This window comes from Fopius arisanus, unplaced genomic scaffold (genome assembly GCF_000806365.1).
Source record: "Fopius arisanus strain USDA-PBARC FA_bdor unplaced genomic scaffold, ASM80636v1 scaffold00031, whole genome shotgun sequence".
In the NCBI taxonomy this organism is placed as follows: domain Eukaryota; kingdom Metazoa; phylum Arthropoda; class Insecta; order Hymenoptera; family Braconidae; genus Fopius; species Fopius arisanus.
Window position 1 is genome coordinate 911,457 of NW_011887770.1, and position 17,844 is coordinate 929,300.

At 43.4% G+C, this 17,844-nt stretch overlaps 1 protein-coding gene across 7 annotated transcripts in view; it reads right to left on the reverse strand.

Moving 5' to 3' along the window:
• dati (datilografo) overlaps positions 1 to 17,844 on the reverse strand; it is a 57,218-nt gene that overhangs the window by 37,850 nt on the left and 1,524 nt on the right. For 6 of the 7 annotated variants that reach the window (XM_011303349.1, XM_011303347.1, XM_011303348.1 and 3 more), the window contains exons 2-3: positions 6,357 to 9,588; positions 5,414 to 5,515 (exon numbers count right to left, since the gene is read on the reverse strand). In XM_011303349.1, coding sequence (XP_011301651.1) covers positions 5,414 to 5,515; positions 6,357 to 7,430 — 1,176 coding nt within the window. In that variant the 5' untranslated portion in view covers positions 7,431 to 9,588. Of the gene's footprint in view, positions 1 to 5,413; positions 5,516 to 6,356; positions 9,589 to 10,900; positions 10,990 to 17,844 lie in introns of those variants that run through there. The other variant, XM_011303346.1, reaches the window with a different exon arrangement.

Here is a 17,844-nt window from a genome sequence, read left to right on the forward strand (position 1 = left end):
TTGGGGGGGTGGGGGGCACCGGTGGTGGCGCGAAGGTTGAAGGAGGCGCTCGAAACGCAGCAATAATGCTCAACGTCAAAAGTATTCATACGAAAAAAGAGAGGGGGGGATAGTCTGTAAGGCCCATGGGGTGAGGGAAGGACCCGCAAGGGTGGGGAATGGGGGGGCCAGTCCCGCGCAGAAAGGTCGAGGTTTTCCGCGTCGAAAGGCAACTGTCAACCTTGAAAATTTCCGAGATCAGGGAAACTGGGGTTCCCACCGGGGAAGCGGGAGGCGGGGGTCCCACTGTGAAGACTTGCTCCAATCCGGGGTCAGGATTTCGGGTTATTGGAGTGGGAGGGGCTTCGTCTAGGAAGGGATAGATGAGTGGGTGAGTGGAATAGAGTGGAGATGGGATTCTAGTGGATATTGGGCCCCCACTTTTTTACACCCGCAAAATGGGCCTCGCAATGGAGCTTCCTGCACTCGTGGGGGTTAACGAAGATTTTTATTCACACGATGATAGATATTGAAAGTTATTGGAATTTCAGAGGGTAATTTAAAAATTGGGCCTTATCAAGCGCAATTGCATTCGTTACTTATATTATATTAATTTTTTTGTAGGCGTCTGACATTGGACTGCACAAGCGTTATTTTTCTTGCACTGTCTCAACGTCCCGTGACCCAGATTCGTAAATCGCGGATATATATTTTTTTTTTCGACCACGGTCTTCTTTTTTATATTTTCTTTTATCTCTCGTTGGCGCTCTGACGTCCACCACCCCCTCCCGCCGTCTTGCGTATCTCCCTCCCGCCCCCGCCCCCTCGCGGTGGCGTTGGGTATCACCATACCTCCCACTTTTTCTTTATCCACTCCCTACTTCTTTCCGGGCATTATCCCTCTCACTCCCTCACTCTTTTCTCCAACAACTTCGGCTCTCTTGTGTTCCATGTTCACCATCACCACTCCCCCTCCATCACTCTCTTTCTCCTCTTCACTTCCTTCTGCACGGTATAACTATATATCACTCGCACTTTCCTGACCTACGACTACGTTATTTTTTTTTACAATTCTCGAGTCGGAGTATTTTCAAATAAGACACGAAATTTCTTTCTTCGCGCCGAGAGGGGACGCGAATTATTCTTGGAAGACTAAATCTGAAAATTCCATCGATGAGCAGAATAGAATACTTTCTAATGACTTCAGAATGTTTTTCTTTTCCCTCTCCTGTTAATAATGATTTTTAATTCATTCAGGGGGGAAACATTTCCGACGAAAAATTCATAAGCATGAAAACCCAAACAATCATCACCACCCTTTCTCTCCCCCCCTGTAATATATGCAATGCCACGAAAGTGTGTGAGAGTCACAGCAAAACTCCAGACTTTAGCTGTTTGATTTTGCAAACTTATATTTAGAAGGGCAACGATCTTTTGCCGGTACAACGGACCAACTGTGAAAAGTGGTGGGGAGTTAGAGGGGGGGGCGGAGGGGGAGGGGGGGAAAAAGAGGCTGCGATGTGCCACCGCCAATGACTTCTATACACTGTATGCCTCCTTACTTGGATCTAATATTTCATATTTTCATAATCAGACCAATACGAATCAAAAAGAACTACAAATGAAAAAAAAAAAAAATCCAGATTTCGCCAATTGAGAACTAAAAAAGGGCTTTGTGGGAGAGGAGATGGGCTCGTGTTTATCAAAGCAACACGAATCAAAAAGAAATACGAATGAATAATGTTTGGATGGAAAATTGAGAATAAAGTGTTTCATAAAGTTCCATAAAATAACCGGTCTACAAAACCGGGCACTATAGAAAACGGTATAAGTGTTATTTTTTCATCTAAAAATTCTCCATCTCCTCTCTGCCCTCCCCCTCTAAACCCATGGTATCCACAATGTATCGCTCTCAGTCCCACCAGCCACGACTAAATGGACAAAACCTCTCCTCTGTCGGCGCGCGAGATTTTACCGTGACCTACCCCAGGAAGAACCGCGGGCATGTACAACTCGCCCACACGCTCGCGTTTTTCCCCCGATGCTGAGTGCGCGATGAAGAAGGAAGGGACGAAAGTTAAAACTGTAGTATAACCGGGAGATAAAAAGAGAAGTGGCAGCGACAAGGAGAAGAAGAAGAAGTGGGGGCGGCTTGAGTTTATTCTTTGTGTCTCGGAGTATATGCGCCTTGTACAAGTTACATATACTCCAACGTCCATTCTTTTTTTTCTTTTATTATTATTCCCTTTTTTCTTGTTGGAGTTTTTTCTCTTCTCATTTTTTATCGTACGTTGACTCCAATAACCGGAGTGTGGTGGATACCATGTACGCGGTGGATCGCCGGACCGACTTTTGCCTCGACGATAAGATTGCAGAGTGTGTGGCGAATTAAAAAAAAAATATCCTACATTTTTTCTATCAGTTGTTATATTTCTGAATTACAGATTAATGACGGAAAAAATTTCATCTTGTTTTCAATTGAAATAATTATTCCTAACATTGTGCATTTTTTAAACAACTCCATTAAAATTATTTTCTAAAGATTATTTCAAGTGTTTGCATCTCCGACAGCTGCATAACCGGAATTTCCGCGAAAAAAAAAAGTTATATCCAACAGAAAGAAAAATACAGGAATGAGAGTTAGAGTAGTTGATAAAGGGTTAGAAAATTTATAAATGCACACAATGCAAATTGGATAGAGTGAACCCTAGGTACAGGCCCATTGTCTCAAAAATTCAACCCCTATTTTAGGTCCGACAAGAATGAGCGGTAAGAAAAAAAATTCTTCCAGTTGAGAAAGGAAAAAAAAATGATAGGAAGTTCAAGAATGAATTCTCACGTTCTCCCTCCTCTATTTTTCACTATTCACGTTTTTTTTTTCGGGGGGTTGGGAGGCGTCTAATTGGAATGTATAACGGTCCGATGTCCTATTGTTTTCATTATTCATCTTTTTACTCGATTTTTTATATTTATTTCAAATTGTCTCTCGATTGAATGAACTCATTTTCACTCGTATCATGTCGCGGGGCTGTTACGGCGAAAGATAAAATACGAAATGATATTCTTTCCTACGAATGGCTTCACCGATTTATTTAACAGATCGATTGCTTCTCGGGATTTTGTGGAGTTTCATAAAGTGTTATCGCGTGATTCGAGAGGATTTTGTTTGGTAATAGGTGAAGGCTCAATTTTCATGGGTATCGATGGGATTTAACTTTATTAAAACCAATTTCCCACGCAACATATGAATTTAAATTATTTCTCCTCACCCCGAGACTCAACTCATAATTCCGACAAAAATCCACAATCAAGGGTTGAAAAATCAAGTGCAGCTAATAATTGGATTTTAATTAACGAGCGCAACAGCAGAAGGGCTTTCACTTATTTTTTTCAATCAACCGATTATTTTCATAAAACTTCTCTCCTATTTTCTCACGTGTCACTCATGAATATCATTATCCAACCCCTACGATAAATTTTTCAATTAATTCGAGATTAGAAATGACGGGTTGACGGGGTGTTATCCCCACAGGGCGGGTACTGCCATTTTGTATTGATTTTGAAATAGTTTCCGATTGGACACCTCTTCACACAATCTTCACACCCTCTTTTTTTTTTCATTTCACGAAGACCCACCCGTTCTCTCCAAAAATCACTCGCTCGTGCGTAGGGGTGCGAAATATTGGTTCTCCACCCCCTTCATATTCTCTCTTTTCTTTTTTACCTCCCCAACCCTACCTCGCATTTTGCGCTCCAGATGAGTCTACGGGGTGGAATTTTTTTTTTTTTATTTCACGAGTAAAGAAGGGCGAGTTCTTACATCCCCCCTTCTATTTTCGATTAGAATGCAAACGAGAATATATTCATGATCACCCACGTAAAGAAAATAAAATCCTACAAATTTACAACTCAATTCACCTCTCCCTATTCCCCAAATTCGCCGGTAAAACTTGAGGGAAAAAAAATGGCAAAAATTATTATATTAAAAAAAGAAGAATAATAATAAAAATAGAAAAGGTTGAAAAGGAAAAGTGAATGTTTTAATTAAATCTCAGTGAAACGTGGGTGGAAAACTTTCCCATTGCGTCCCAGGCTTCACGGTGTTTCCGCGTTTTTGCGATTTTATATCCCCTCCACCCTCTCCCATCCTCCCCTCCCGCCAACTCTTTTTACCTCTGTAAAAACTTTCTTCCACTTCGCGGAAAACGCGACGAAATGCCATATCTAGACTGAGAGTGAGAGAAAACGTTGTTACCAGAAGTATGAGGGGTGGGAGGGAATTCTTTTCACCCCTTGAGACTTTGAAAATAATAAAAAGCCACAAAAACAAAGGGAGATGGGCTACTTAACGAAACAAATTGTTGCTTCGGTTAACAGAGGAGAATTTAAAACTTCTACAGTCTTTTCTTTTTTTATTTTTTTTTTTCACCACGAGTTTTCACTCATCCCCATTCTCATTTCTTGGCTATAGGCAGTTGGGCCACTCTTTACCAAGAGCCTACCGTCTCCTACCCCATCTAACACAATTCAGCGCTCGTTAGTGACAATTTTCTTTCTTTCAAATACCTTTTCCAAGTGATGGGGGGCCACTTGGGTGAACATTTTCCACGGAAAGTGGAGAGGAACCACTTCTGGTCACCTCCTCGAGACATCATTCTCACTATTTTTTTTTCACGAAAAAAATTTTCCCCGAAAAGACTTTTCTCCCGCGCTGTTGCAGCCGAATAAAAATTATATCTCCCCGATTCCAAATAATTCTGAAAAATCTCGATGAATTTGTGCGATAGCAAATCATTTGAAATGATGAAAATCCACTATTCGCGGTTATTAACCATTGTCTCCTCTTCTCTCAATAGAAACGTAGGATGAATGAACGGTAAAAATATACAAATATGTTCACCGAAACTCTGATAATGATTTCCACTCGTACTCAGTGGGACTTGATGCAACGTTCGAGCCGTCATTTCCACCTGTTTTTGTCGACATCATCCGGTAGAATGACATTGATGAAATTACAGTGATATTTAAAATCCCTCCATCCATTTTCCCCCAATGAAAATAATTTTTTCCGCATAATGCCATTATTTACCCTTCATAACCAGCCGATAATTCCAACAGGTAGACAACATCGAGTAAAAATATATGCATGCCACAGCAAAATGACGCGTTCTCAAATAAAAAAAAAAATGTCACTTGCCAGAAAGAAAAAAAAAAATCAGAACGTAAAAATTCCATCAGCAACTTAAATGAACAGCTCGATCATGCAAGAAAGCGATTGATAATGAGGACGAGCTAAACTGATAAAAATCCGCAACAAAAATGTGCGCGATGAAGGTGTTGCATGATTGTGACAATGAAAAAAAAAATAAATAAAAATAAATAAAAATAATAACGAATATAATATTGATTTTTAAGAGTTGATGAGTCAACTCACTCGCTGCAGGGTGGACCAGCATTCCTCGAGGGTGCGTTCGTTGATGTTGGCCATTCCACCGCCCCCGCCGGCACCTCCGAGACCAGCCGCAGAGGCACGAGACTGCGTTATCCATTATGCAAGCGTGGATAGAGAGAGATATTTGCTTTGATTTTTTATTTAGAAAAAAAAACTGACAATTTTCCCTGAATTTTGATCAACATTGGACGTTGCCTCCCTACCGCCCCCCTCCCCCCCCCTGCCCGTTCCACCTTTTCCATACCCTTAAAACCCACGTGCCCATAGTTATATACCACAACGGGTATAAACACGTAAAGCCGTGGGTATATCCTCAACCGTCGTGTTTACGATCCTCCACGACGATTAGGTAGCCATAAAATTACGCTAACTCGCACCTCTAACGACGTTACTCTCGGCATTGAATCAATACACACCTTCATTCAACGATTGAAGTTAAATGTTTTTTTTTTTACCTGCATCTGTTTGTAAGTGATGGATAATTTATTGGCGATTTAGATATTACGCAAATGGCTCAATTACCGATGGTCGATACAATCGTAAACGATTATTTGAGAATAAAATGCGTGAATGTTGAAAAATTGTAATCAAAGTTATCTTTAGGGTTATGTATTGTATATTGATTGTATCCTCTTAAAATTCTTGTGGTGAAATCACTTCATCGCGCGGATATACCACACACGAATATTTTTTGATGGTCATCATGATGCAATTGCGCGGGTCAAGAACCCCATGGCTATAGGCGTTGGAATGTTAATCTACTGTACAAAAAACCGTACAATGATACTATTTGTGTGTTCTCAGCAGCAACCCATTACCAAAAGTATTTGTTAATTATTGATCTACACCGAGCAGTTTTCAAGAAGATAACCAATTACCCCAAAAGCCTGATAATCATAGTAGCTTTTACTGTGAGGATACTCACCTGAAGCTCGTTGACAAGTTTCTCGGTGAGAGTGGCATCGTGGGAGTCCTGGCTTCCAGCTCCAGGACTCAGCATTGAATTTTGAGAGTTCTGCTGTTGATTCCCTGAAACATTCATCCCACCGAGACCATTTTGTACCATCGAGCCAGCCATGCTCAGGGCCTGCTGTTGGAGATTCTGCGTGAGATTCTGGGCCTGCTGTTGAAGATTTTGACTGAGATTCTGGGCTTGCTGCTGTAACGTCTGTTGATTCAACGTTTGACCAAGATTTTGACTGAGATTTTGCGCTTGCTGTTGCAGCGTTTGCGTGAGATTTTGCGCTTGGTTCTGAAGATTCTGCTGGAGGCTCTGGCTGGCTTGACTAAGATTCTGGGGTTGATTAAGCAGCTGTTGCTGCTGTTGAGGTGATAAACTTGGTGTTAGACTCTGTGCAAGATTATGCTGCAGTGTCTGACCAAGATTCTGCTGCATATTTTGGGTGAGCGCCTGTGACAAGGCTTGTCCAAGATTTGGATTGAGGGCCTGGGCCGCTTGTACAGCTTGTGCTGCCAACGATGGACTAGACGTTTGTGACATTGACTGCTGGGCTTGGGCCAAATTATGAAGACTCTGTGCCATACTCGCAGTTATCGTACCCTGATGATCGCCCTGAGGCGATGGAGTTGTAGGTGTCGACGAGGACTGATGCTGTCCCTGCGGTGTCTGTTGGCCCATTGCAATTGCATGCTGCTGCTGTTGCTGCAGCTGCCCCTGATTGGGCCCTAAACTCGTTGGCTGAGGAACAGTGCCATTGTTCTGCTGTCCCTGCTGCTGTTGCTGCTGCTGTTGCTGCTGTTGCTGCTGGGCCTGTCCAAGTGGACTGTGCATGGAAGCCTGTTGATTATGCTGCTGCTGATTCTGTCCCTGTGAATTCTGTGCTTGGGTATTTTGTACAGGACTATGCTGTATACCCGGTGAATGCTGTGGTGGTCCTCTTTGTGGCTGTTGCCAATAATCCGACATTTTAAAAACGTGCTGTCGCAATGCATGCAAATTAGCCGCTGCTGCGGATACAGCTGATGCTTGGACCTCCATTGGCTCGGGATCCGGCTCCAAGTCCGGTTCCGGCGAGCTCGGGTCCTCGTCCTCCTCCTCGTCCTCTCTCTCTGTAATATCTTCCTCGTCGTCTTGCAGCCTTCTTGCCTCCTCGGCTGCTCCGACAACGCCAATAGTCGTTTGTTCTCCACCGTTACCACCAATAACGCCTAAACCATCACTACCACCACCACCACCACCACCTAACCCACCCCCCGTATCTCCAGGATGATGGTGATTTGACAAATGATGATGGTGTGTATGGTGATCACTGTGCAGTGGTATACGCTGTTGCTGTTGCTGCGATAATTGTGACTGTTGCTGATTGTGTTGATGTAATTCCGGACTTGTTTGGACCTGGTGCTGCTGCGGATGGAGATGCTGCCGCTCCAGGCCAACAAAATCCGGCTGGGCTTGCGTCTGTGCGCGCAGGTCCAGGGCCGCCGTCGCGTCTGAAATCTTGAGGCCTTCGCGCGAAGCCCGTGCTACCCCTTTACGGCGCAGCTTGCCCGCTTTTTGGCACACCTACCGTTAAGTAGCACCAGCTCGATGGTGTAGTGGCGCGTAACCGCCGTTACTCACCACTGATGGGTAGCCGTAACCAGCCACCCTTGAAGCAAAGTACGATGTACACGTCGTTATGACTGACTCTCACAGATCCACGATATTGAGATTATTATTTATACCGCTTTATTTTCTTCCTCTCTATTAGGCTTGTTTCGATGTTATTAAATGGGCGCAACGTCAGTTGTCATACGTCACCCGTTTAATCTTCTCCTTCCTTGACTCACCTGGATCTTTTTTGCGCATCAAAGCAAGTTATCAGCAACACAACTTATCGATAACTGCCGAACAGTTACTCCCCGTACAGACCGTTTATTCAAACTTTATTACTGTCTCGTCTCGTTATTTGTCTAATGTGTGGTGTGTTAGTGTTATTAAATTAATGTGCGTGTGGATGTACCTCTCGGCGTGAGGACAGCCTATTTCTTTCTATCTACTTAAATCCTATCATACACTTAAGTTCAGGTTAAATTCAGGATTGCCCAGCCCGGACGGTGTGAACGAGATGGAGGTCCACGGACACGACTCCAAGGAGATGCTGATTATACAAATTCTTGGGAGATACGTTTTAACGAAGAGTCACTTTTCAAGAGTTCAAATCACCCACTTTTATTTATTTATTTTTTTTTATTAATCTCGATGACAGCGCTGTTTCGTTCCGTTTTGCCCTGAGTTTTTGCCCCGTTTTATGTATTGTTATGTTGTTTGTGTAGTTGCAGATAACTGCGTGTTGATTAATAATTAAGTGTTAGTTTTCGGAACGAAAACAGTTGATTTGGTTGATTAAGGATGACACACTCCTCAAACTGTGCGTTGTTATCTTCGTTAGATGTTGCTTGTATTGAATTTTATTGGATTATTCTCCGATAAAGTCGGCTGTAACCAATTGTCCGTTGACGACTCCTCCTCGAGAAATGCGACTCTAGACGTCTTAAGAGGATTTCTATATACTCCTTCTCACTTAACTTCATCTAACTCTCTTCCCTCACTCTACTCTCTCCGCATCATCGTCTCCAAGAAGTTTTTCTTTAATCTTTTTCAAAACCGCATATTGACCGATTGTTGATGGTTTTTTCTTATTATCGTTTTAAATGTTTTAATTAATATTGCACTTAGGTACACTTGTTTTTTTTTTTGAACACACTGAAATATATATGTATGCGGCTCTTTCACGTTCTTCAGGGGGGGCCGAGGTTGATTTCGGCTGTCAGTTTACTGATTTTAGCGGTTTGATTAATAATTCGCCGATATAATTTTTAATACTCGTTCGATGGACACTTTGAACTTGCTCACACCACCTTTTTATCTCATTGAAAAACTTTATCGTATCAAACTCTCTCGCGCCCCCGATTATTTCCGACAGTCAAAAAAATCTTTATCCACTGGTGATTCCTCGCAATTATTTTGTCGTCGGAAATCTATGATTCTTCACTCCACTTCGTCACTGTGAGCTTATTTTTTCTTTAAAAAAACAACTTTATCTTCTTTTTCCCACTTTATCTTCTTCTTCTCGTCTTATTCAGCTTCTTCCGCTTTGTCCAGTCTTCCTCTCCTGCGCGGGAATATCTCGCTGCAATGCGTCTCCCGCTCGAAACTGAAACACAAATCACCAATTATTATCATTTCTTTCGTTATTTTAGTTGGAGCACAATAATTTATATTTTACAATGCGGGGTATTATTTCAGGGGATGTGAATTATTACATTTCGAAGGTACAACCACTGGACACATGACATTTGTAACACACGGTGACACTTTCTCTCTCTTGTACAGGTGGTGGGTTTGGACGAGACAGTGGAGTTTCAAGTTGGAGTGAGAATATAACAGAGGAGTTAATAATAAAGCAGTTGAAAATTCACTGACACATGTCACACGACCGGAGATGAAATTGAAAAACAGGAAAATACCCGAGACCCATCGCAATCAAGTATTCTAAACAACTAATTACTGATTCACAATTGAGAGTAAAATATAATCCAGAACTATCAGTTGTCGTTGTGCCGTCGCAAAGTCCGCGCGCCCCTGATTCCCTCAAAGATCCATCCCCAAAAGACAAAGCTGATGGAAAAAATAAAAGAAAGTGTAAAAACTAATGGAAAAAAAAACCGTCGGAAATCACGCAAAGAGTCACTCGCGTCGGGTTCGGCTTTCACTTCTTTCTCCCCTTTATTTGTTCCCTTTCTTCATTTTTTTTTTGTTCCTCCAACCACAACCTGTTACCGACGAAGGGAATAATAAAAGGAATACCGCGAAAAAAAAGGAACAAAGTAAGAGACACGGAGAGACAACTTTCCTGGCCGGAAAAACGCGCCAGTTTTGTTCTTTTCAAACACTTTCAAACGAGACTACCCCTGATATGACGGAGAAGCATACAAGAGACAGGCGGGAAATGAAAGTTAGATCAAGTGATTTGACAGTTGATATCAAATGGACCAAAGCCTTTGATAAGGATAACAATTTTGTCCATCACTTCAGCTGCTCCGTCCAGCTGAAATCATGGTCATTGTGATGGCCACTCATCACTGATCTCCAGATATCCGTTGGAAAATTTGAAACTTTCACTTCTACCACAAACAGTCCAATCCTTCACAAAATCATGTACACGGGGATGATACTCATGATGATTGATGGTACGTTACACTTGGCAGATGACCACTGACATTGATGATGAGGTAAGAAACCGATGGAGCCCGGTATTATTCGACATGAATGCATCGAGTCGAGATGAGAAGTTTTGGCATTATACAGCCGGTCATCACTGACCACAAAAGACTGAGCACAATCACTATTGTCGAATAATACTGGTTCGTGATCGAACCAATGCGGTCAAACATCACTAATTAGCAGCGTTAATTTCAACATAAATGAAGATATCTTACACGATCCCCAAGAGTATCTAGATTTACCCAAACAACCAGCAACGTAATTCAGAATCCACCGGATCCTAAGGTCCACGAAACATCAACTCGTACTAGACACCTCAACTACAACAATTGACTGAGTACCAACTATCAAGTACCCGGGCAGGTATTCAACTCAACGAAACACGAAGTACAAAAACAAAACGTGTACGATTGCAATACGTCTCGTCATGAATCCTCCCCAAAACAATTCAACATTGGAATACTTTATTCCACAACTTGATTACGCGTTAAAACTCCCTAAAATCATCACCGAATAAAATAAATAAATGAAAAATATCAAAGATTATGCTGTTGAACCCGTAAAATATTTCACCGAGTCGTTGTACAAGGAGTAGGAAAACCCGAACTGACTCGGTTATGTGGCTCACGAGAAATGCTAAGTCCTCTCAACGTATTTGCCGGTGGTGGCGCGCGTCTCAGACCGCGTGCGTCTGACTAAAAGCCACCCCCCTAGTGCCTTAAAGAACACCGCTTTGAGTAGTGTGTATTGCCGAGAGGAGTAGGGGCGTTGTCTTAGGTGGTGCGCGGTCGCGAAATTTCTGGCCGGCTACCCTCAACTTCTCTCTTCAACTCAGGGGGGTGCCTTCTCCACACAATTCTCCCAGCCACCCCCCTTCCTCCCCCGCGTTATCCTACCCCCCTTAAAGAGCCCACCGTGTATCTTCTCTTTCCATCCTCACCAACCACCCCTGTCCTCCTACTTTTACCGCCCTCAAGCGTTTGTCTCCTCACCACGTTCTCAAGTCTTTTCCTAACCTTACTTCCACCCTCTACCCCTCTAACCCCTACTCACACTGCCCCCTCTTCCACTCTCTTCCACCTTATTCTACCTTCTTCCACCCTCTTCCACCTTCTTCCACTCTCTTTCACCCCCATCCTCCATCACTGCCCCCCTCCGTCCCGATTCTAGAAAGGGGATCCCCATCTTTGTGAACCTAAGAGCAAGACTTTGTCGGCCTCTGGTCAAATCTGGTCAAATCTTCAAGAAAACTTGTTAAAAGACGGTATAACGATGTTATTATCACGAACCTGATGGTGAACCCTCGGACACTTGGGAGGAGGGACCCGAGAAAATTCACCGAGGCTAACCTATTTTCTCGGGATACCTCCTCCAGTAGCCGGTGCACCCGGTGCCACGAAAACTGGTATAACGGTTTAAGGCAAAAACTCCTAGTCCACTGGACAATCCACCCCCACCATCCTGAGCCAGGAGTTTTCCATGGTACCTCCCCTGATCCCTCGCAGCTACCCCTCCTTGGTGAAAACCCTACGGAGTTTCTCCTCGTTCAACAGCACAATCTCCCACACACGTATAACATCAACCCCTTGTACACCTCCCTCCACACCCCTATCGAATCCCTGCCATACGGCGCACGCTTTCACTCTCACGACGGAGACGACGACGACGCCGAACGTCGTTTGAGAGAACAACCCCAGTAGTGGGTAATGTGGAAAGCTTGAGGTATTCCGGCCTTCTCTATCTCTCCTTCTCCCCCATTCCTTTTTCCACCATCCACTCACCCCCCCCACCTGTACTTTTCGGGTGCTTTTTAGGATGATGCCTGCGTGGGATAAAATGAGTGGGGAAAAATCAGATGAGGGGGTTGTGATGAGGAGAATAAGCCAAACGGGAAATAGTCTCACTTTCCATTCGACGGACACCACTTCTTCCACTCCCCTTCCACTCTTTTTTTCTCTCGTCGTCTCCAAAAAACCGAGTAACCCAGACACTGGGAAAAAAAAATTCACTCTACTCGTTACGACTGTTAATCCACGACTGACTTGTTTTTCGATATGAGGGGGGTAGAAAAAAAAGCCATCGAAGGAGTGTGGGCCCCCTCTCTTTTTCCGTTGGCTGACTGCAGCGTAAGGGGGTGGCTATATCGTGAGTATGAAAAAGAAGTAGGAGGCCTGATAGAGACGGAAAAAAATGCCAAGGGGAATCATTTTTACCCGTGCCCCGGGTGTTGCAACACATGCGTGACTAACTACCATCGTGGGGGAGTTGAGGGGGGAATGGGGGGCTTGATTATAAAAAGTGAATAGAACAGAGAGGTGGACTCCCTTTTTTTCGAACCCCTCCCAGTGTCACAACCCGCCCTCGAGGATAATCCAATCAAATCCCCCTCCGCCCCCCATCAAGGGGGACAGAATGAAGACGAAAGAGAAAAAAATGCAAGACTGAAAATATTTTTTATGATCTTCCTTACTTACTATTAAAAAAAATTATTCACGAGAACAATTAAAGACAGTCCTACGATGCCCCCTGCCCCCGGGCCCTCTCCTCAAATATAGAACAATCACTGGGTTCAAACTGACCATTAAGTTTATCACCGGACAATACCACGGATATACACCAGGATTTTGGGTTTTAGGTGGGTCTCATATACACTCAAGCCACAATCCGTCCTGAGATAGTGGGGTAAGGGGGGTAGCGAGGGGTACTGGAATAGTCCGATGGTCATTCCGTTGTCTTACGCATCCCCATCCTGTCCACCCACGAGGAAATAACCGAGAGCTCTTTCCTCCAGGCACCCCTCCTCGCCTCCTCCCCCCAACGACATTAACTTCCCCTTATTTCTAACGTCATCCCTTGTGCGCAGAAACCACCCCCTCCACACAACACCGTAAAGGCATTAAACCCCTCCACCCCAAGGATCTTCCCCACTCCACCTGTTCGTCAGCCTCCCACCCTCACCGATCTACCAATTTTCCCTTTCTTTCTTGCTGTATTTAGATAAGAGGGGGCGCAAGGGGGGGGCTTGACGCTATAAAACGTCAAGTGTTTCAACTCTCTTCAGTTTGATGGGCAAAAAAGGGCCCTCCTACGTGGCCTCTGCCACCCCTCAAACACACCTAGGCCAATCCGTTGATGCTGGCCCCCCACCTAGGTGGTACCTTCCTTCCTTCTTTCTGACCACCATCATCTTTTTTTCCCACGTGCCAGACACGTGTGTTGGATCGCTAATGGGGATGAGCTCCAATTCTTTTTTTTTCTCTCTCAGGTTAATTTTTTTTTTTCTTGGGCGCTTGCCTTTGTCCCTGGCCACGTGCTCTAGTCTTCCCCAGGTGGAGGGCCTTTGGAGGAGTCAAAGGAGATCGGTGTTCTGGTCGAAATATGAAAGAGTCGGGGGGTGGATCGGGTGGACAGGGCTGGGTAAAAATTAACCAGTGAGCTGGGTTGCACAAAAAATACTTGTGTCAACGGGAGATGGTGCACTCAACCCCAAACACCTGTTCCTCCATTGGAGATGAGGCTTTTACCGGGGGATCCACTCAAGCCGATCGGGATCAAAGTTTTTGGGATTTACGGCTGATTAATAAAAAATGTTGAATAATATTTAATCAACAACAAAAAATCGGCATAAGCGACAATTTATTTTTGATCGGAAAGTCCTCCGTTCTTCTTTCCCGCCCGTAATCTCGAACCTCGGAAATGAAAAATAAATAAAAAAGAGTAGACAAGCAACATCCGGTCAAGCATTTTTTTTTCTCTCGGGATTCCCGCAGAGTTAGGATAATACCCGGTGGGCGTACGTAACTCTTTGAAAAAAAAAATAATGCCACGTACAGAGTGCATTATTACATGCTTTAAATTACAAATGAGCGAGTACAAGGTAGAAACAGGTGAGAATCGATAGAGTAACCAGCCGGATAGTGGGTGGGTTTGCTTTTATAAAAGATCCCAATTCACGATTTGGGATTTCTCCCCTCCCATCGCCACGAGATGCACCTGATCAAGTGAGATCTCGATCAGCAGCTGTACTTGTGCAACGAGAGGCCCTTTTTTACGGTTAAGTAAACGTAGGCAAACGTTGGCATTAAGTATATGTTTCTTATTCCTCCATTCGATAATTTTTTTTTTTTCATTTTTTTGTTCGCAGTGGCGAGGGCCAGTTGGAGTGAGTCTCTCGGGCGATGAGATCCTCTGATTGTGGAAAAAAAAAAATAATAAAAGAAGCACTCGTGATGTTTAGTGAAGGAAGGCATTTGTCTTGATGGGTATTTATTTATTTCGATTCTTTATTCGAGGCATTGGGGTATTTTGCAAGTGGCCTCATGCTAATTTTGGGATAATAAATAATTTTGTGAAAGGGTTTCGGATGGCTATCGGTGACTGTTGTCTGTGGAGATTCAGATAAGAGTTTTACCTGGTTTGGGAATTTTTAGCGATGGATTTCACGTCTGCTGAACATGCGGTGGTGCCTGGCGCCAACCCCTTGGGAAACAACCCCAGGGCGAGGTGACGTCTACCGGACAATTCGACAACTAGTGACTAGGGGAAAATCAGGTTTATGTCTCGACTAAAATCGTTAAGTTTTTTCACATTGACGATATCCAATCACATCATCCCCTATTGAAAAAATTATTTTCTCATTGAATTTCGATACCTTCATTTATTGAAATAAAAATATTTTTAATGGGAATGGCAGTTGTAAAAAAATAGTAGCGAATTCAAATGAAGTGCAGAAATAGAGGAAATACTTGGATACCCTCGAGTGAAGATGTGGAATATAAACGTCCGGTGTGAGAATTAGGTTGTACTGACGTTGGCAGAAAAAAAAACCGATGGATTAAGAATTTCAATGTGAAAATATACAACCAAATGTATGAAACGTTGTATTGGACAGTAGGATGAAATGAGCGACGCGTCCGGCGCATTACGCAATGAAAGAAACAAATGAAGCTTAATAGAAAAACTGCTCTTGCACTAGAAAAAGCCATTGGTTAAGTACAGACTGCACTGAAAGCTTGTTCCGTGACTAAAAATAAATGTTTGCAATGTTAAAATATCCACATTATGTAGCCGCGGTGAATGAAAATTATTGATATAAACGGGTGAGTGGTATGGAAATGCAGAAAGTCTAATTGTCAATCGGTGATGTGTCGATGGGTTTTAATAATTTGCGATTGAAATGTCTCCTCGATTTGCAGGAAACGAATCAGGGATGTAAATGTAATTGTGAGAGTGGGAAATAATGTTACAGGAACCCATGTGCATGGGGCAATCGGTAGGAGAGGATGTGTGGGATTGTGAGAGGCTACGCCTATAGTGCACATTCGAATAACCCAGGTTTGCTCGACTGATGAACGGGATATCGATCTGGTGATGGTATCGAATGACTCGTATACGAAACAACACCTAACCTCACCATTTCTCGGTCATGCTCTCCCCAATTCCCGAAGACCTTCTCCAAAGACGTCCATTTCCATTCTCATCCCACCACTTGGAAAATTCATTCACTATATTTATGACCACTCGTCACTCATAACTGCAATCGTAAATCAATCTCCGACACGTAAGAATTCTCTCCATGAATTTGTCAAGGGTAATGGAATTGAAGTTTGATGAAAAAATCGAGAAAAACCGGTAAGAAATCGGTACATGAAAATTGTCTCTCCACTTTTTTTCTGTTCATCCCCAATTTTTTGATTTTATCATGTTGATTTTTCTGGACTGTACCAGGACATATAAAACTCTACCGGCGTGTCAATAGGAGCCAATCTAAGTACATATGCACACACAGATGTAATGCATCCCAGAAAGTAGGTACAGAGGGGAGAGGAGGTACATGAGACTAGACGAACTGCTTCCCATGGCGATGGTGATGTAATAACGTGCCACGTTTGTTTCGTAGTTTTGCACATTCTCTTTACTCCATTTGCGAGGGGGAGGTTGATCTTAGCTGAGCAAAATTAAGTAACCCGTATTCCTTTATGGTCCGAGTGAGAGAGAAAAGAAGAGACCATTCTAGCCGAAAATTTTTCATGAGGCATTAACAAATTAGAGATTTCCGTCAAGCGGAGGATTTCTCTCGAGAAATGAGAACGACTTTAGCAGCAAATGGATGTTGCCTTTAATAAATATTCTTATCAGTTGTTTTTATCATCGAGGAGTGGCGAACGCTCGAGCTAGTCCTCTAATCGTTATTTTATTTGAACAATCGCTTTTATCTGTCTTGACGTAAAAAGATGGCTGTCTTTGGGTAGCCATTTCAATTTTTAGTTATCAGCGATAAGATAAGTACTCATGATCAAGGTGAAGAGATGATAACGATCGCATAATTATTTGTTCAATATTTCTTTTGATGGGTGGGAGGAATAATGGGTGAAAAATATATCTCGAATTTTCGCGCGATAAAAATCACTTCCGGTTGAAAATTTTTGGTTCGACAAATTTGGACTCAATCTCTAGTATTGTTGTATCAATAACCAAATCCCTTCCAGTGCAAACAAGAGAATTTACATTTCAAGTCCTTAATCATTAACCCGGACAGTCAATACCCATTCACAAATACCCCATCTCTGCTGTGAATTTCCATTTATTTTTCCCATCCCCTCGCTGAAAATTTTTCACTCCCTATTTATTCTACCGGCAGTCTGATGACTCCCAGTTCTCGGTGCACGGATTTTTGGGAGATAGGAGGGAAATATACTGACGGTGGGAGGCAAATATATTTTTCTCCTCCCCCTATTCACCCACCACCCACTGCAAAATCATCGATTCAGCTCGGGCACTGGAAATTCTCCCGGGGCTCCGGGAAACGATACTCCGGACAAAGGGGATGGGGAGAGGTGACTGGAGTCATGCATCATCAGCGGATACTGTTGATGAAGAGATGTGCAGCACCCGGGAATACCAATTTTATTCCCTTTTTTTTTCCCCGGAAATACAAAAAACGGAGAAAAAAAAAATCCCGTAAAAATCATTCACCGAGGTCATCGACGCCCCCACTTCTCCGTCTCCCTCATTCCGCCCCTTTTAACGGGTGGAGAGGGGGACGGAGGGGGGTTGGGGGATAGTTTAAAGTCTCCGTACGTGACACCAATACATAAATATTCCAGTGCGTAACTGTGTGCGTTAGAAAGCACGTGGGTGAAGCATCCCAAAGGGGTTGGGTGGCGTGAGTTGAAAGGGGGGCATG